The 20,777-nt window shown below is 42.8% G+C and overlaps 1 protein-coding gene across 1 annotated transcript in view; it reads right to left on the reverse strand.

Annotated features, from left to right (window-relative positions):
* The window catches only part of COL6A5 (collagen type VI alpha 5 chain), a gene marked incomplete at both ends in the record, with an annotated part of 114,934 nt that overhangs the window by 71,985 nt on the left and 22,172 nt on the right, over positions 1-20,777 (reverse strand). Inside the window, 15 exons of the mRNA XM_082840403.1 lie at positions 260-322; positions 818-853; positions 4,041-4,094; positions 4,526-4,591; positions 5,234-5,296; positions 7,136-7,189; positions 7,280-7,324; positions 7,437-7,463; positions 7,797-7,868; positions 9,989-10,042; positions 12,462-12,554; positions 13,145-13,287; positions 15,784-15,865; positions 15,978-16,318; positions 18,029-18,604. Of these exons, the coding sequence (XP_082696529.1) occupies positions 260-322; positions 818-853; positions 4,041-4,094; positions 4,526-4,591; positions 5,234-5,296; positions 7,136-7,189; positions 7,280-7,324; positions 7,437-7,463; positions 7,797-7,868; positions 9,989-10,042; positions 12,462-12,554; positions 13,145-13,287; positions 15,784-15,865; positions 15,978-16,318; positions 18,029-18,604 (1,769 nt within the window). The remainder of the gene's footprint in view (positions 1-259; positions 323-817; positions 854-4,040; positions 4,095-4,525; positions 4,592-5,233; positions 5,297-7,135; positions 7,190-7,279; positions 7,325-7,436; positions 7,464-7,796; positions 7,869-9,988; positions 10,043-12,461; positions 12,555-13,144; positions 13,288-15,783; positions 15,866-15,977; positions 16,319-18,028; positions 18,605-20,777) is intronic.

Consider the following 20,777-nt stretch of genomic DNA (forward strand, 5'->3'; position numbering starts at 1 on the left):
GTCTCAATAATTCACTATGACTAAAAGGCAGACATGATGCCAGGTATACGCAAGAGCAAGCCTTTCTTCTATCAGTGAGCTGCAAATTTTGACAGAGCAAAATCACCCACCCTCAATGGGAAATGTAGAATCCCAGAGAAATGTACCATGGAGGAGGGCGGGGGCAGCTTCAAATTGTCTCAGTTATTTATTTTTATACAGAACTACATCTTCCCATCAGAATAACAACATTATCAGTATTACAAATATTCCAACATACCTGTGAGCCTTGTAATCCTTCGGCTCCTGATGCACCTTTAAGTCCAGGGTTCCCTGGTTCCCCCTGATGGATGAGTTTTCAGTGTTAAGATTCTCTTCACATGGTTTCCATATACGTTTTCCCTTCATAGTACCTAGTGCTTCAGGGCTTCAGGGCATGGTACCCAGGAACTATCTTGTCTCACTCTTGGCTCATGCCCTACTTGGCCTAGGATTGTACTCTTCCAAACTGTCTGAGAATCGAACTCCAGGTAATTTCTTACTCTAAGACAGAATTTCACTCTCTTGCAGTCAATGCCCAGGGTGTGTGAATAGCACAGCCTTCAGGGCTGCACAGGTCCCCTGTCTCTGAAGTGTCTGTGAAGGAGGCTTGCCTTAGGTCAGGCCTGTCCTGTGTCTGGCAGTCTAACTGATCCCCTAGTCAGTGGGGCTCATGTCCAGTGCTCAGCCCTTCCTACAGCAGCCGCATCAAATGCTAACTCATTGGCAGTACCATCTGCCTGTGGGACATCTCCTTGGCCTCACCTCCCACAGAGGACGTGGGGGAAAGGATACTCACCGAGGCACCCTGGACCCCCCTCTGGCCTTCTCTTTCCTGGATCAGAAAAGACAAACTGTTAGTGTGTGAGTGTCTGGATGGAGACTGCTTAGAGGCAACCCGACCTGTCTTGTCCCTGACAGACAGAGTAACGAGCAGCTCGCAGAAATGGTTTCCCCGAATCGCTCTCCAAAGACAAGTTTACACACTGGGCATTTAATTACCAACTAACATTTGGAGGATTGATCACAAACCAATCCAAAAGTCATTACAGACCTAGCTCCAGTCTGACAACCCTGACAATTATCCGGGAGGCTGTTTGGAGAATGAAATCATCCTGAAGCACCTGTCTGATACCTCCCCTCTCCAGCAAATCCTACGAAGTACTGTCTGCTGATCAGAGGTTTCCTGCGTGAGAACAAGCTGTGCCATATCCGTCTCTCTCTGTCCTGGGTCCCTGATCGTATCTTAGGGGGGAGTACAAACTCGTTATACACAGTGCTTCCCATGAGCCCACTGGGGTTAGACTCCATGGAATTCTCCAAGGAGGAAATGGCTGATGGGGTCAGGTCAGCTCTGTGCTGGTCCAAATGCCACCAGAAAAGCTGGTCTGAAGCTAACATCTGGCAGCACCTCTCCAGAAGCTACCTCAAATCGCCAGTGCAGGCTCTCCACCTAGTGGCTGTCTCTGCTTTCCAGAGGGTAGCCAAGCGGGAAGAAGATCCAAGCCCCAGATCCTAACTTTCTCCCTAAATAGCAATGATGAGTCTACTCTCACCCCTTATCTCCCACCCCTGCCTCATTGAGAGAGCCGCAGAACATCTCATCTATTGATCTACTTTGTGTGGTGATAAACAACTATGATTATTTTATGTACAAAACAAATACTTAAAACATTTTCCTACGTTCACTTGGAAAGGTAGCCATGGAAATGATTTCAGAGCAGCTGTTTTCTTTCAACTGCCCAGCTTCTGAACCTCCTTAGAATAAAACACCTGACCAAATATCACCTCCACCAGTTTGGCTGATGACTAGAATTCTTCTACGGAGGTTCTACCCCTCGATTCAGGTACTCTTTGCTTTTAAAATGCAAATACCCTTTGGGAGAAGTTACCCATTGTAACTTGTCAGCCGTTTGTACATTGATGTGACTCACAGAACTCTTGACAGATGAAAGAAGAGCAGAAACAGTACAGTTTGAAGCCACTGTTTCCATGATGTCATAATTCTGTCTACATTAAAAAGCAAGGACAAAATAGCATTCCTATTTTAGTAGCACAATGGTTAGGGACGTGTCGTCAGAAGTCAGACAGTCTTGAGCTCACCCCTGCCCTGTAAAGCCTGAGTGGCACAGAGCAATTGCACAATAGGTCTGAGCCTGGCTGATTAGGAGTGAGACTCCCTGGGTTCAAACCCCAGCTCTACCATTTACCTATCCTGATCCTGGGCAACTTGTCCAAGGTTTCTTGCTTTTTCTCATCTGTAAAATGGATATAATAATAGTATCTACCTGATAGATTTGTTATGAGGATTAAACAAAGTAGTATTTGAAAGTGATTTGATTGGGACCTGGCACAAAATACGTGCTCTAGAAGTATAAATACTATTATTTATATGTATTCCTTGTGCCTGACAGGCCAAAGGCAATGGGCCTGGAACATGGTTTCAAATGCTCTGGTTCTTAGTACATGGATCCGTTGCTTTGTCAATAGCTGGGGCAACAATTAATTTACACAGGTTGAAATTCTGTCATGTGGGAGGAGATGTCTTAGGTTTGCTTCTGTTTTTAGAATTTGTCATCCATTTAAGATCCTCTGACCATCATAGAGAATTCTAGCCTTCACTGGAAAGGTGAAGGAGGGGGTAGAAAAGCTATTGTTTTATATCCATCCATATTGATTTGTTTAATTACAAAGGAGGAGATGGGCAGGAAAGTGGGTGAGGATGGGGGAGGGAGGCTGAGAGCCTCCTGTGCATGGAGTGACTTAAAGTCATTGGCTGGTTTGTCCAAGTAATAATCCCCTACCCCACCCCACTCTTTTTTAAAAAGTGCCTGATGGATGATGACAGCTATAAAGCTATTTCAAACTAAAAGTATTTTCTCTTAAACCAACAAAACTACATATTTATCTTTAAAATTTATAGCATTTAGTTCATCTTGCTGCTCTCCTGCTTCCTCTGATTAATTTTAATTCTCTTGTATGGAGAGGTGGGCAAAGTCCCAAAGAATTTCACCAGAAGCACTGGGAGGCCTAAGCCATCCAACTGCAGACCTTTCCCTTAAGAACTATGAGTCAAGATAAACAAAGGCAAGAGGAACTAAAACATTCATCCACTATCTCTCCCAGAGGGGGAGGCAATCAGCCACAGCTTTCAAAGTGGTGAGAAGATTCCAAGTTTGTGACAGAAAAGGAAGCCATGTATTTTCAGTGTCCTCGTGAACAAAACTCAGGGCCAAATCTACATTTGGACATTATTCTCTTTTGATGATCTCCGTGCTGAGTGCATGATGAAAGGGTTTCTAACCATCGTAAATATCCTCTCTAACTTTGGTAGTCCACAAAGGGAAAAGTGATTTCTTGGTTGTTCCTTAAAAAGAAGCAGAAATCCAACATTTCTGTTTCAGGCTTGATATCACATGGGATGCTGTAAAATTACCACAGCATCTTCAGGTTGCCACTGGTTTGACCCTAATCGCCAATGTTTTGGTTTATTCAGGAAGAATTTGTCTGTAATTCTTCTTTCCCTTTGGCGACATATGAGGAAGAAGAGAGCACATTTACCTATTTCTTAATATTCTACAGAAGCTCAAATATGCTAAGCTACTGGAGGAAGGTTTTTATGTGAAAACCACTGGCTCTCTTCAAAGACATTTAAAAGTCCCTGGAAGGCGGAAAGGGAAAGGCAGACTGTCACAGCGGTTCTCAACCAGGGGCAATTTGCCTCACCACCGCATCCCCATTACCCCCGACTGACATTTGGCAAGATCTGCAGGCATTTTTGGACCTCACAACTGGGGAGGAGAGGGTGCTACTGACATCTAGTGGGTAGAGACCAGGGATGCTGCAAAACATCCTATAATGCACAGGCTAGCCCGTCACAACAAAGAATCACCTGGCCCCAAAAGACAACACTGTCAGTGTATCTGCCCTGGATCAGCTAACTGCAGCGACACGTATTCTGAATGCCTCTTGGCATCTCCAGGTGCTAAGGAGGGGAAATAAACGTCCACGGAAATACTTACACTGCTCCCTCTGGAACCAGGACTGCCTTGTGTCCCCTTCGGGCCAGTTCTACCCTAGAAACACAATTGTTCCCCCAAGATCATAAGGCAAAAGATTCTGAGTAAATGACAAAGACATCAGCATAAAAATGTCAAGCACTATTAAAACAGAACAAATGTGTCATGCCAGAATGTTTCTGCATATTAACCCTATTGGGTATATATCCATTAAAGAGGAAAATGGTGTAGCAACACGCACTGCTAATGACCAATTTTCCCATATAATAATATCACCTGCTAGAAACTTAATAACTTTGCCCATTGAGGTGTAACCTACTACAGGCATACCTTATTTTAAGAAAATAAGGCTCTCTTAAATGGGAAATTAGGGGTGATTGTTCAGTTAGAAAAACTGTTATGTATTTTACTAAATAATTAGACTTTAGGAAAGCCTCAGCTCGATAACAGAATTAATCAACTCATATATGTAAAATAGATCCAATTACTTGTCTTCCTTGGTTTCCTTTGGAGCCCTTTTGTCCTTTGATGTTATTGCTTTGTCCTGGATTACCCTAGGGGAAGATTTAAATAAAAAGTACTTTAGAATCAAGAAATATCAGCTTTTTTTTTTCTCTCAAAATGGTACAATATTAAGAACTAAACTAATTTGGGTTAAGTAACGAGAGGTGTGAGAAAATTCTCCATATTTGAAACTCACGAATTAAAAAAAAAAAAAGAAACAATATTTCTCCAAGTCTGAAGGAGGCTTAGTGATAAATGAAGAATTAAAAGAGTGCTTGCTGAAGCTATGGCAATTTTCCTTTCTCTGTACTGGCAGCTTCACTGATGCACTCATCCAAACATGCTTATGCCAGTCTCTCAAAGGTGTAGTAAGATTCCCCTATAATCGAATCTTCAAATAGGGAATCAATAATGTTAGAAACCCAATAAGCAAAATTATGGAAATTTCATTCCCAAAGGAACTTGAAAGTCTCAAGATACATAAGGATGAATTAGATGGAATTTTAGTTCCCATCTCTGAATTTTTGACATAATCAGCCCAAATCAGATGCAGGTTTTCCCCAAACCAATAAGCCTCAGTCAACACCTACCACCCCCTCCCAAGACATGCCTTTGCCTACAGGTTAGCAGGAGACACAAGAAGTGTGGAGTAAACTACACAATTAAGAGCCACTTGGGCCCCAGTAACTTACAGGATCCCCTGGGAAGCCCTTCTCCCCATATCCCCCAGGAGGGCCTCTGGAACCTGGGCTGCCCTGAAAAAAATAAAATGAGCTTCTGAGTTAGCTTGTAGGAGAGTGTTAAAATGTCAAGCATCGTGGTGTTTGAAGGGGAGAAAATCAATCAGACAAAATGATCTACGTTCCTCTATCCCAGCCAGATTCCCTTTGACCTCTCAAGCAGTACAAGGTCCAGTTTTAAGCCTACAGTCAGGATTATTTATAAAAAGGCTGGGAAAAGGGAAAACTTCTCATGGTCTAGCAGAGTACTGCCCAGCAGAACTTTCTGCAGAGATGGAAATGTTCTCCATCTGCACTGTCCAATATGGTAACCACTGGCCATAGTTGGCTGTCGAGCACACGAAATGCGGCTAATACAACTGAGAGCAGAATTTTTCATTTTAGTTAATTTGAATTTAAGTAGTCACATATTGCTAGTGGGTATCGTATTGGACATCCCAGCCAGTCTAGCAACTTCTGACATCTGTAATTAAATTGTCCACTGGAAACCACCACTGGGATGTTCCATTGTCATCTCAAACTCAACTGTTCCCAACTAAACTTGCCCAAGCTGGGATCCTTGCAGGCATTTTGACTGGCTTCTCATTCCCTGCTTCTTTGGTTACCTGGAGATCTGATATCCTGGAGTCAGAGCTAGGGTGAGACAAACAAGGTACCCAGGGTGCAAAATTTAGGCAGGTACTCACACTTTGCTTCACTCTGAGAATGAGTGCTTCCTTAAATTTTGCACACTAGGTCCTCACTCCAGCCTGGACCCTGTTACAACCTTCATGGGTTTTGTGTCTCTTGCTTTACTTGAAGGCTTCATCACTTCTCACCTTGATTATTACAGATCTGCCTCTCATATTTGCCTTGCATCTATGTCATCCCCAATGCATCCTCCACACTACTGTCACGGAATATTTCTAAAATGCAAATTCGATTGTGACCCCCCTACTTACAATTTTTCTAAGGCTCCCCATTCCTTAATGGCTAAAATCCAGACTCCTCCTCCATGGCTCACCAGTACCTTCACCAGCTCTTCCCACCCACTCTTGAACCTCACCTCCCTCCACCTGTACCCTAAAGCTCACACCAAGCAGAACAACTTGCAGGGCCCCCAAGCCTCCAGGTCTTTGCTTATGCTGTTCCCTCTGTCTGGACTGCCGTTTCTCCACGTCTTACTAATTCCTATTCATCTTCAGCTCAGGGATCATTTCCTCTGGGAAGGTTTCCTGCACTCACTCCCCACCCTGCAGAGTTAGGTGCCCTTCTCTGGGCTCCCACCTAGTTACCTATAACATGACCCCCAACCACATACTGTGTCATCATTAGCTATTGATATGTCTGTCTCTCCAGCTACACTAGGGGATCCTTGAAGACAAGGACAGTGTGGTTCATCTCTGAGTCGTTAGCACATAACTCAGTGCCTGACACATGCCAGGTATCCAGAAGTATTTGATAAATAAGTGAATCAGGCACACATTGAGTGTCAAAATGAATTAAAAATAAAAAAATTTTTCTCTGTGATTTGCTACACAAAGGCCACCAAAATAATTTTGTCTCTTTCTCTTGCTTTTTATTTTTTTCTTATACAATAAAGAGAAGAAGTAAGCTGCTAACAGGCAAATGCATTCATTTGCAGACTTCTGAAAAACATGCTCATAGAACATCCTTGCAAGTCTTGAATCTTTCTAGCTGGAAATTCTTGAAAACTGCATAGTTACCCACTTGCCCCAAATGGGGATGTAGCATCTATTCGGTGGTAATAGGCTTCATTACTGTCAACTTTATTCCTCATAACCTGTGACACACAACAATGAAGACTATCTCTAACACCAAATTCTCCTTCTTTGATGTACTGAAAAGTGTTACCTGGGACCCTGGATCACCCTTTTCTCCCTTTTTCCCAGGAAGTCCATGAAAGCCCTAAAAGAAGACAAGGCAAACAAAATTCCCATTAAAGAAATACATCAACCTCATGACGATTTTATGGTACTTAAGGAAAAATGGCTTTACCTCTTCCCCATAGAATCCATCAATCCCATCGTCCCCATGTTCTCCCTAAAAGACAAAGATGGGCAGCAATCAGGTCAAGGGAGATCTCTGCCACATGCTTATCAGTAAACTAAGCCCATTAGGAAGTGAAATTTGACTGAAGAAGTAACTACAGTACCTTATATCCAGCAAATCCTTTGGCTCCCTGTAAAAGATTAAATATCTCTCACTGGCATGTCAAGGAGAATGTGGATTCACAGTCTATTGGGGCAGGAAGGGGCTGCCTCCGTTAAGAGAGTGATTTTGTATTTCTTTAGTAGCTTCTGGGTTTCCAACCACAAAGAGGTTACAGGTGGAATTTAATAATGCTCAAAATTTCTTGGGATGACTAAATAGACTTACTCTGCAGAAGAGGAAACTAACATGCAATTGGAGAAAGGGAAAGTGGGAGGGGGGATGGAAGAGAGATCACAGAAGAGGGAGGGGATGGAGGAGAGACGGAGAGGATGCCATAGAGAATTTAAAATACAATATTTACCTTTTGACCCCGCTCCCCTGGACATCCTTCAATCCCTCTATTTCCTTGGGGTCCAGTGTCTCCTTGTCTTCCCTAAGAAAAGGTACCCAAACAGGTATCCAAAGTGACTCTTTTGCCAGAAGCTGCCAGCAGTTTACTTTTCAAGAGTGAAGCCAGAGCAGCTGGACACTCTGAGCTCTAGAAAAGCAAACTCTCCTGCAAATTCATTAATTAACTCTGGTTTTCCCTTCGATTCAAGCATTTTCCCTTCAGGGCTTTCTTACAGATCCAAGATCACACAAAGGTGTGGGATGGGCTCAGTTGTTTCCCTGCCCTTATCAGAAAGCACAGCCAAAGGTTTAAAGTCACTTCACTTTGCAGCCCCATTCCCAATGCTCCACTGATACATCTTGGCCCTAACATCTTGCCCAGGCCCTAACACTGGCCTGAAAAACTCAAAATTGCTCACGGCAGAGAAGCAAGTTTGTGTCAGGGGACCAGAACTGAGCAGAAGCAGTTGATAGGAAATGACATTGCCCCAAACCAGCGCTCACGGGAAGGACCACAAGGTTAAAGATCCCCAAAGTTAGAGCATCCACACAGGGAAGAGCACTCAAGGTCAATGACATGTGCCTCTCCCGTTAGTCTGCCTTCTCCCAGGAAATATTTAAATACAGGTAAGGGCTAGAATAAAATGAGTCTCAAGAGAAGAACAATATTGTGTTTCCTGAGAGCAGGAACCCCCAACTGTCTCTTCTCCCGTTGTGTCCCTGGTGCCTGGCTCAGATCTGGGTGCATAGAAGGCGCTAATGGTTGGCTGTGTGGATAAATACTCATCTAGCAATTAACTTAGTTCTTGCTTTCCTGGTAGGTGAGGGGAGAGGTGATTTTCCTTTTGCTGCTTTGCTTTCTTTATTCTGAGAATTGTTCCCAGTAAAAGCAGGAGGCCTCACCTATGGCCACAATTGCTGAGAGACAGCTGTGGGCTCACAGTCAGGCATTGGGTGACACTTCCCCTCACTCAAACCCTAGCTGGCTCAGTAGGCTCCATGACCCCTCTGCAGGTACAGGGTAGGTAAATTACAGTCTTAGAGGAATTTATAAGTGTTTACAGAGGAGGAAACCGAGGGTCAAGAAGTTACATATCTTGTTAAGGTTTCACGTCTAGATCAGCCCTTGACTGTCTGATTTGGGACAGTCAATAAATAAAATACATTTATTTACATTTATTTATTTATTTATTTTCAGATCTCAAAAATGATTTTATTATTATTTTTCTTGAATTTTAGAATTTTATTTATTTTTTTATACAGCAGGTTCTTATTAGTTATCCATTTTATACATATTAGTGTATATATGTCAATCCTAATCTGGGAGCCTATATATATATATATATATATTTTTTTTTTTTGGTACGTGGGCCTCTCACTGTTGTGGCCTCTCCCATTGCGGAGCACAGGCTCCGGACGCTCAGGCTCAGGGGCCATGGCTCATAGGCCCAGCCTCTCGGCGGCGGCATGTGGGATCCTCCTGCACCGGGGCACGAACCCGTGTCCCCTGCATTGGCAGGCGGACTCTCAACCACTGTGCAACCAGGGAAGCCCTGGGAGCCTATACTTTTAATCACAACTTGCTGTGCAGATAAGGATTCTAAGGGGATGGAGATGCAGGCTGGATGTCTCCTAAGCTTTTCTTATCCCAATGGAGCCACCTAAGTGGTTTCAGTTCCTCCAAATCCATTTTTATAATTTGGTGAACCAAGTGACAGTTCTGGTTTGGGGGTCAAAGATTGAGATTCGAAAACCACATGTGGCTTGGGACCACAACACCATGTTTAGGGGGTGCTTTGCCGGCTTCTATTTCCACGTCCGAAGCACTGGACTGCAGGTCCAGAGAGAGCCCCTCGCAAATAATCCAGCTTCACCCTGCGCAGGGGCAGGAAAGAGGATGCCTAGCTCCCTGCCACCCACAAAACTGTGCAAGGCAAAATGTAGGTGAGCCTGCTCCCTCCTTCTCCCAAAAAGTAGGTTTAGCAAGTGCCTCATGATGAAGACAAGGAAAAGGAAAAAAAAAGAAAAGCAACCCATTCCCCCTCCCCCCAAACTACAAAAACTATATAAACAAAACCCCATTATCCCTTCTGGAAAATAAAGCTGCTTTTATGAAAAAAGGAAGTCAGTAAGTATGGTGGGCAGTGGGTCACAAAAACTTACAGGGTCTCCCTCCTCTCCCCTGTGTCCTCTGCTGCCTTTCAGACCTGGAAGACCCTGGGAGGAAAGAGAGAAAATTCAATCTTAGTCATCTTCCATCAACTCAAACTTGTTACATTAGGCATTTTAGGCAAGACCCTCCCTCCAACCTGGTTGTGGTTTTTGCAGGTGTGGCTGTGAGTGTGAAGAGAGTCAGACAAGTTCTAGGGCTGGCTTTTGTCCTTGTTATTGGCTCTGAAGCCCTCTGCAGAGGTGGCCTCCTGATGCCTACAGGAGGCTGAGTTTGGAACCCAGTGCAGCTCAGGGCTTCAGGGTCAGCCCTGTGCCAGGGGGGGTTGCACGGAGGACAGTGGTGGCCACCAGGACCCTTTCAGCAGGCAAATTGATAACATTTCCAAAGAGATCATTTTACTTTCTTCTGCTTTTTTGAGAGCTTAAAAAAGAATAAGCCCTTCAACAACAAGGTTATGCATATTTAAGTTGCTATCATCTCTCCCTCTGCGTTTAACTGCCTCATGGTTTATTTTTGGCAAGGATTTCCTTTAAGGTTTGCTTTCCTCACCCTCTAACACAGGTCCGCACTGTCTGCTCAGTATACTAGAGATTTGCTCTTGGAATAGAATTCTAGTACCAAGCAACATAATAAGAGACAAAACTGTGCTAAACAAAACACTGTAACTTAGTAAAAAGTCAAGGGGAGGGATAAATTAGGAGTTTGGGATTAACATATACACACTACTGTGTATAAAACAGATAAACAACAAGGACCTAAAGGGAGGTCCTTGATCAATTATCCTTTCACAAGGATGGACAATGCAGCACTGAGGAGCAAGAATTGTGTTTGAGTTCTTAAAATAAAATAGCCCAGACTCCTTTTCATTGTGATATCTAAAATGCATTTGAAAAGTGCATAAAAGTAAATAAAATATAAAGGTACAGCTTAATTATTATGAAGTGAACATCTGTGTCATCACCACCCAGGCCAAGAAATAGGACATGGCTGGTACCCAGACACAGCAGCTACCCCAATCACAAACAACTCCTCACTCTTCCCCTGGGAACACACTCCTGCTTTTATGATAATATTTCCTGGACTTAAAAAAAAATACTTCACTACTTAATCATTCATCCCTAGACACTATGGGTTAGTTTTGCCTCTTTTCAAACTTTTTATAAATGAAATCATACCATACGCACTTTTCTGTGTTTTGCTTTTTTTGGCCATTATTGTGTTTGTAAAATTTATCCTGTTGTTATGTGTAGCTGTAGTTCATTCATTTTCACTACCTTAGAGCATTCTACTGAATTAAAATACCACGATATATTTATCTATGCTATTGCTGTGTAATTGATCTTTCATAATCTTTTTTTAAGGGCTATTAATCTGCAGTGCTATGTTCTTTTTGAAGTTCAATCACGTATCATTGCTGATGAAGCACAACTTTCCCCACCATTTCTAACACCTCTTGACACCTTTCAAACTGTCTAATGTGCAAAAGTGTAAACTGCAAAGCCAAGGAGCAACAACACCAAGGATACATAAGAGAAAAGGGAGTCATTCTTAATAGTAGCATCAAAAGTGAGCCTTCTGAACCCTCCTACACTGTTGATGGGAATGTAAATTGGTGCAGCCACTATGGAAAACTGCATGGAGGTTCCTCAAAAAACTAAAAATAGAGTTGCCATATGATTCTGCAATCCCACTCCTGGGCATATATTTGAAAATACTCTAATTCAAAAAGACACATGCACCCCAATGTTCACAGCAGTACTATTCACAATAACCAAGACATGGAAGCAACCTAAAAGCCCATCAACAGAGGAGTGGATAAAGAATATGTGGTATATTTATACAATGGAATATTACTCAGCCATAAAAAATGAAATAATGCCATTTGCAGCAACATGGACGGACCCAGAGATTATCAGACCAAGTGAAGTAACTCAAAGACAAATATCATATGATATCACTTATACATGGAATCTAAGAAATGATACATATGAACTTATTTACAAAACAGAAATAGACTCAGACATAGAAAACAAACTTATACTACCAAAGGGGAAGGAGGGAAGGGATAAATTAAGAGTTTGGGATTAGCTTATACACACTACTATGTATAACATAGAGAAACAACAAGGTCCTACTATATAGTACAGGGAACTATATTCAATATCCCATGAAAAACCATAATAGAAAAGAATATGAAAAAGAATGTGTATATATGTATAACTGAATCACTTTGCTGTATTGTAGAAATTAACACAACATTGTAAATTAATACTTCAATAAAATATATATTTTTTAAAATGTGAGCCCTTCTGATCTGGCTCCTACACCATAGAAGTCACACAAATGGCCCAAAGTAATTACATCAGTATCAAGCAAAGGTTGTAAACCCAACTACTCAATCTCAGCTCCACCTACACCAAATCAAAGCCCATTAGGTAAAAGCATGTCACAACTCAAAGGCACCTTTAAGGCTTGTGGTCCTCGGATCCCTTGAGGTCCTGGAGTCTGTGAACATTTGCAAAACGTACAGCAGCAAGTCCTCTCTGCAATGTTTCCCTGGGAAAAAGAAAAAATGAGTGAGCAACTATGGTGAGGAACTTCATCACATAAGAACTGAATTGACATAAATCATAATTCACCACCTACAGCCTGTCCTCTCTCATTGGGTGAGGGGCTGCGGAGAATAAGAGGTGCTTTTTGACTTAACCCTGAAGAAAGAGCACCAGATCAGCAACTGCACTGGCGACATACCTTTTCCAAGGAAATGACCTCTATTTATAGAAGAGGCACTCACTACACAGATGGTCACAGGCCAAGTGTGCACAAGACTGGTTGGTTCCTAGTTAACAGCTTTTGTTTCCTTGGATTTCTGCAGCATAAACTGTTGGGGGCTTTTGATTTGATTAGGGGTTGGTTGGATTTTAGCTTCCTCTGCATTCATTTGGCGAGATGACAAGGGATGAAAGAGCATGGCGAAGCAAAGAACAATGCTCTGGGCTTTCACAATTTTTCATATGCTAAAGACCATGTAACTGAATTTAGGGCAAACAAGGGAATCTTTGGGAATACTCATCAGGATTCCAATTCCAATTCCAATGTTCCCAGGGCATCTTGAAAAATGTTTTTTTTTTTCTTCAGCAACTCACCAGATACTGTGATAACATATTGCCCAATTCTTTCATTCCAATGGTCAGGTGAATCCTGTAATCAAATCCTTTTCCAAATTCAAAGCTGGAAAACTCATCATGAGAGGTTGAGTTTAGGGAAACCACCAGCAAAGCGTCAAGTCCTAGGCAGTAAATACAACAGATATAAAACCCCAGGAATTGTACACAAAAAAGAAGGAAAGCCCATCTTATTTCCATTCAGTGAACATGAATGAAAAAATCAAAAAGGGGTGAAAAATAAGAGAAAGGAGTGTTCTTGATACTGAAGAACCCAACAGCGCTTTGCCTGCATCTTCAGTACACACATGAGGCAATGGTTCCTGACCTCAGCATGAAATCTAAGAAATCTTACAGAAAAACACTAGCAGAAAACTGTGTTTGATTCCTCACCACCAATCTTAATGCAGTTCTGGGGCATTTGAAAGCAATTTTTTAAGAAAGGATATTGTTCATCTTCACAGTTCTTCTGAATTTTTTTTTAACATGGTAGTTAGTAACTTTTTTAAATTTATTTTTTACACCATTTTTAAAAATTGAAGTATAGTTAGTTTACAATGTTGTGTTAGTTTCAGGGGCACAGCAGAGTCATTCAGTCATATATATATATATATAACAGAATATATATATTTTTTCCATTATAGGTTATTATAAGATATTGAATATAGTTCAATATCTGTGCTATACAGTAAGTCCTTGTTGTTCATCTATTTTATACATAGTTGTATGTATGTGTTAATATCAAACTCCTAATTTATCTCCCCCACCACTATCCCCTTTGATAACTATAAGTTTGTTTTCTATGTCTGTGAGTCTATTTGTGTTTTGTAAATAAGTACATTTGTACCACTTTTTTAGATTCCGCATAAAAGTGATATCATATGATATTTGTATTTCTCTGTCTGATCTCCTTCACTTAGTATGATAATCTCTAGGTCCATCCATGTTGCTGCAAATGGCATTATTTCATTCTTTTTTGTGGCTGAGTACTATTCCACTGCATATATATACCACATCTTCTTTATCCATTCATCTGTTGATGGACATTTAGGTTGTTTCCATGTCTTGACTATTGTAAATAGTGCTGCTATGAACTATGAATTTTTCTGAATGTAAATTAATTACATTAATTTGTAAATTAATTACAAAATTTGTAAATAGAATGTAAATAGCTCTCAAATCATCTCCACTGCCAAACACCCTGGCAGCTGGGTGGGCCCTGGAAGCTTGAGGAACGCCCAGGTGATTCCAGTCTCAACTGAACTCCTGGCCATACCCAGGAATTCATTTATTCATTTATTCACCCATTCACTCACTCATTAATTCATTTGCTGGTCCATTTACTCTTTCTCTCCTTTCATTAAACAAATATTTGCTTATTAGAAGCCTATTATGTATTAATCATTGTACCAGGGAGAGGGTCAGGATGCTACAAAAGTCTGAAGAAGAAGCTCCTAACTCGGTTTTGGAAGGTCACACAAGGTTTCTGCGAAGAACTGATGTCTAGACTGATCCTAAAGGATGAATGGAAGTTGGTCAAGGGAAAAAACCAGAGAAGGGAGGTGGTGAGAAGAACTTGGGGGAAGCTGAGAGTGGGGAGAGTCCCAGGCAGAAGGAAAGAGGACATGCAAGGGTGGGGAGGGTGAGGTTGAAAAGGACATTGGAGGGAGAATGGAAAAAGTTCTGATGCTGGAACAGAGTGTGAGCAGCCAGGTAAAGCTGAGTGGGAAGTGGGGCCAGATCCTGTAAGGCCTCACAGGCCATATGAAGGAATTTGATATTCTAAGAACAGTGGGAATGTATAGTAGGGATTCAAGAAGGGAAGGTGACACAACCAGGACATTTATGGCCCCTGGGAGTTTCCATGGAAGCTGAACACTGGAAGCCACGAGGGCTACACCAAGGAAGCCTCCAATAACATGCCCCACCTGCCGGTCACCTGCCTGCCTCCTGTCTCTGTATGTGACTCTCCACTTCTGCACTTAGCTCCCAGCTCTTCTGAAACTATGACATGGACAGGGGAGGTATAGTGAGAAGTGCTTTTCAAAATCCATGTTGCAATCTTTCCCATGGAAAATCAGACACAGTAGGAAGTGTCTTAGGTTCCCTAGAAGCAGAATCTGAGACAGGAATCTGTATTAAGTGGCTTACAGAGGGAGAGAGAGAAGCAGGAAAGGGAAGGGGAGGTTGTGAGCAAGGATGTGTCTCAGTAAAGTCCTCACCTGGGTCTGATTCCTGAGGGTCCCTGGAGTGTAGGCTATACCAGAGTTGACCCACTTCAGGCAAGAGTGTTGGGTTTCTGTATCCCTCTGCAATAATTACCCCTGCTCTCATCCCTCAGGTGGGATGTGTAACCCCAACCCCCATTCCAAGCATCAGGTCACTGTTGGGTTCAGTCAAGGGCACACATCTATAGAAGGTCACAGGTATAAGAACTTGGCTGTAGTGTTTGCAGCATTTGGGGGATAAGTGGGCAGCTTGTCAAGGGGGTCTGGGCAGGACACCAGCAGCAGTTGCTTCAAGTGGCCAGGCAAATCCCAAGTTCCAGAGCTCCCTAGTAGGTACAGACTTGTTCAGCAGATTCCATGCTTCATCATTTACTTTTTCAATTTCAACTTTACCTGCTTCTCTGAGCCTGTCCGATGTATCTTCAAGCATTATTTTGCTTTCACTCCCAAGACCATCTGAAAAGATGAGTAATACCTAGAGAAAGAGGAAAGCATAGAATGGGATGACATGAGAACAAAACATATAACTGGGAGGGAGAAACCAATACAAGAGCATGGAGATGGGAGCTAGAATGTGACACGGATACCTGTCCTCGGGATGCAGACGTATCGTTAAACGTGTCCCACATGGACTGCACGAACTGTGCATTCAGGTGAGTTGGCCCGTTGACGGTGACTTGCAGTAGGCTGTCAAATATTGTTTCCTGGTAGATTTGGAACTTGGTGGGGAAATTCTGGTCACTGTTCACCTTAAAGGCCATGCTCACCTGTACCTCTGTGCCTGCCCCGCAGCTCACACCCCTGAGGGAGGTAATGTCCTCTAAGATGCCTGGGAGGTATGATTCCAGCTGGGGGTGGCCATGGAATAATGGCTGCCCCATCAGGTGAGTGGAAATGTCGAAGCTGACCACTATGTCCAGAAAGCAGTCTGGAGACCAAGGGAAATAAGGCCAAATTAATGAGCAGACAGGAGCAAGGAAGGGCAGATGGGGCAGGAAAAGGGGAAGCAGTCATGGTCTAGGGCTGGAGGGTCTCTAGGACCCAAAAGTGTCCAAAAAGGAAAATACTGGCTGCTCAGTCAACATGTAGCACAGGTTCACCCTCACCCTCCCCGCCCTTGCATGTCCCATTCAAATGTTACATGTTTCAGTAACTGTTTGAAGTCTAATCATGGTTTAGTCTTATTCTCAGTGGCTGGCCTCGTGTGTGTGCGCACATGTGCATGCATATTTTCTTCTTTTAATGATGACATATTATGACTCATATAATTATAACATATTAAATATATGAATTGTCCTTAGAGTTTATTTAATCCAGAGGCCACCAACTCAGATGGTGGCAAAGGCCAGGAGGGTAATATCAACGAATCAAGTGGGCAGGGAATGAGAAAATGAACGCAGAGCAATGATACATCTGTCCACCATTCAGTTCCAGCTGAGAGTAGCCATGTGGGAAATGGGGCTTAATGTGGTTACGTTGTCTGATTTTTCAAAAAGAAACCTGAAATTTGCATTTTAATGCAACATCTCCAGTTTGTAAAAGTTATCAATTAATTAAGAATCTGTCAACACCAAATAGGACAACCCCAATTCAGCTACAAGTTGTCACTTGGTCACCCCTGACCCTGTCCAGTTGCTCATTTTACACACGAGGAGATGGTCATGCATGGCGGTTGCTGCTGCTGAACCAGAGTGGGAACCCTGGCGTTCTGATTCCAGTCCCGGGCTCCTCCACCACTGTCATCTGCCCCCAGTGAGCACCCCAATAGAGAGCTTGGAAAAACCAATGTGTTTTGTAAAAGAAGTCACTTCCATCATAACGAGTCTAGAAACAGAAGCTCTTTGCGGAATTTCTGCCTGTTGTGCAAATTCCACAAAATATTATCCTTCAATGTTGCTCTGTCCTCCCAACTCCCAGCCCCAAGTGTACAGAACCTGAGTCCCACACAGCAACTCGCACCTGGAGCTGAAGAATGACATCCTCATCAGGTGAGCCGTGGCTCTGCGTTCATTTTCTTCACTCCCTGCCCACTTGACTCACTTCCATGACCCACCTGGCCTTTGTAGCCATCAGCATTGGTGAACTCTGGAAATTAAATGATCCCCAAGGACAATTCAAATCTTTACTATGTTATGATTATATGAATGCCATCATTAAAAGAAGAAAATGTACAGATGTGTGCTGACACATCTGACACAGATGGACAACACACACACACACACACACGCACACTGAATCCCTTACAAGATGGTTTAACAAAGCTAGAATAGGAAAATGTCCAGTCAGCAAATGTTTATTTTACTTACTTCCTGTGGGATGCAGGGCATTGCTCTAGGACTTCCAGAAGCAGAGAGGGTAGAAATAGGAGGCTGAGTTCCAGGTGTTAGAGGAGCATAACCACTGGATTACATTGGGGGGCAGGGCTGACCAGGGGACACAACCCAGGGCCTCCTCCAGCCTCTGCACCCTTTCCCCTGTCTCTGAGGGAGGCTGACCGATCTCAATTTCTGGAAAAAGAGGAGATGTCTATTCTCACCGCACACATGTTCTGCTGGACTCACCCACAGACACCTTGGGAAATGGACAACTGGGAAGCTGCAATCAAATAATAACAAAGAAAGAGCAAGGGTGCACTCACTGGTTTTCCCGCAACTCTGGCAGATTTCACGGACCATTCTTTTTTTCACATCCACATTCTTTAGTTTATCAAAGTCTTTAAAAGTGATGATTTTTTCAGAATTGCCCGTTATCGACAAGAGCTCTTCCTTATAAACATTTCCTATGCCCAAAGCCAGAATGCAAATGCCATCTTCTCTCAGGGTCTTCACTGCCTCTGTCACATCATAGCGGGGACTCCCAGATGTGATAACCACCAAAGTCTGAGGGACACCAGCCTTCCTTCTCCCACCAGCGGATTGCTCAAACATAACGCTCACTTGTTTCAGCGCCAAGTCCATTCGCGGAAGCCCGTTGCTCTTCGTCATAGTTTGAATTCGAGACTTCCACTGTGTTTTAGTCAGAGAGTTTTGCAACTCAATAATTTCTTGGTAGCGGCTCCCAAATTGTGCTATCCCAATTTTCATCCTTTGAGACTGAATGTCAAAATTATCAATTAAGTCTGACAAGAAAGTTGTCATGGTAACAAAGTCTGAATCAGATACCATGTCAGAGCCATCACAAAAGAAAATCACATCGGCTTCTTGAATGTTACAGACTGCAGTTGAAAAAATAAATCAGTTACTGTCCTTGTGAGTCATTCTAAATTTTCCCTTTGCTCAAATATTTAAGTTGCTTTACTAAATCCTCACATTCATGGCAAATTGAGATAAGGTAACAGATGAGAGAACCACGATTGGCCCTCAAAGAGAAGAGAAAGTAGTGGGGAGGAGAAAGCTAATAGATTTTGTTTCAAATTTTAATTATTTACATGATTCATTTGAAAGGACACTGAACACTACTCTGAGAAAGAAAGTAAGACATTTGACTAGGTTGAATATATTCATTAAAAGGTCATTACGAAGGCTTGAAATCTCTTCAACATACCCATACTGGAATGTTCACCCAAGCCAAGTACCACTGTACTATTATTAGTAATCCTGTTACTATTAATGTTACCATTTTACATCTGTGTTGAAAGTTATCATTTAAAAAACCTGTTTAGCATACAATAATGGTTAATATTCATGACCACCTTGTGAGTAATTATTCTGTTTGTTAGGTAGAGAAATGGAATTCAGAGGTTAAGTAAGTTGCCTCAGAATACGCAATTACTATGCAGAGGAGCTGGTACCTAGGTCCCTTTTATCCTTAAATCCAGCACTTTTTTATATTACAAATTGTTTTAATAATATCATAACCCAAATATTAAAATTTCATGGACAAGTGTTAATAAACAGGGTACAGGGTCATTTCCCTGAAGTCCAGTGTGAAATGGTCCATAACAAAGGGATGATGCTCGGTTCCCTTCAAATGCAAAGGCTGGGATGGGGCAGCACTAAAGTGATCACTGAAGGTAACTGAGATGACAGAGCATGCATCACTGACTTCTACTGCCTGTTCTTCTTTCCCCCCTTTCTTTCACAGCTGTGCCTCCCTAATAAACTTCTTGCATCCCAAACTCCATCTCAGCATCTACCTCCAAAAAGACAGGTGTGGGAGATGAGAAGAAAGCAGGCCCCATATTCCTAGGAAAAGACTGTAGTCCTAGTAATGTACTAGATTTGGTGAGGACCCAGTGATAAACAAAAGCCCAAGCCTGCCCAAGGAGTTCGTAGTCTTGTGATGGGTACAGATAATGAAACAGCAAGTATGAGTTAAGTGCTACCACCAGGAGAAATAGAAGGTGCAGGAGTTGAGGGACACGGTGGGGACACTGCTGGGTGCTGGGTCAGGAAACTGGCAAACAAAGGCTGGATGTGACAGACAAGCTAGGTGCAGCCAAGGGAAGTGGCAGGCTTGTGGTGGGTGGAATGATGCGTGCAAAGAGGGAGGAATTTCAGGATGATGGGAAAGGCTATGAAATGGGGGGCAAGAGATGAGGTGGGAGATGTCAGCAGAGGCTAAGTGGATCTCAGAAGTTTAGAAACTGTAACCTGTGAGCAGATCAGTGATACAGCCCAGTGTGTATCAGAAAGATCACTCCGTGTTAAGGATGGTCTGGAAGGCAGCAGGACAGATGGCAAGGGTGGGAGTCTAGGGAAGGACCAGACAGGTGCAAGAATTGAGCTGGCCCCACTCCCTTGGGAAAAGTCATGTTTTCTTAAATACCGTTATTCAGTATCTGAAACCAAGAAGCTGAATTTATTGCTTACTTAAGTAAAGTAGAGCTGTGGAGGTCAGAAGTAGTTTCACCCAGCCTAGCAAATGCTGGTCCGACACAGGATATGGGGGGAAGTTTTGTTTGGGGTTGGACTATTTCATAGAGATGAGAGTGAGTTAACGTCAGTCATAGAAACATGATTTGTGTTGGATACAAAAGTAGGTTTCAAACTGGTAGAGAGGAAGGAAGGGAGGAGGAAAGGAAAAAGAGAAGGAAGTCAGAAGAAGGGAGGGAAGAGGAAAGAAGAAAGGAAGTTAGCTGGTTGACTGATGCATCTGCCATGTCGGGCGGCCTGGGCTAATATCTGGCCAGGATTCCAGCCTTCCAAGGAGGCACAGAGATCTCCTAGATGACTTGTCAATATCTGCTGCTTTGAGGTCAGGTGGCAAACCCTTTCCTCCCTCAGATGTGATGCCTCCAGCCCCTCCTGCCCTGGGGTATCTCATGGATAAGCTTTGACCCCTTCCCTCCTGGTTCCTAGCAGCCAGTCTCTATTACCCCATTCCTGGCCTTTATCCAGAAAAGTTCACTATACCACTTGGACTTCCAATGGCCCTACAAGATGTTG

The sequence above is a fragment of the Leucopleurus acutus genome, assembly GCF_964270905.1.
Source record: "Leucopleurus acutus genome assembly, chromosome: 5".
In the NCBI taxonomy this organism is placed as follows: Eukaryota; Metazoa; Chordata; class Mammalia; order Artiodactyla; family Delphinidae; genus Leucopleurus; species Leucopleurus acutus.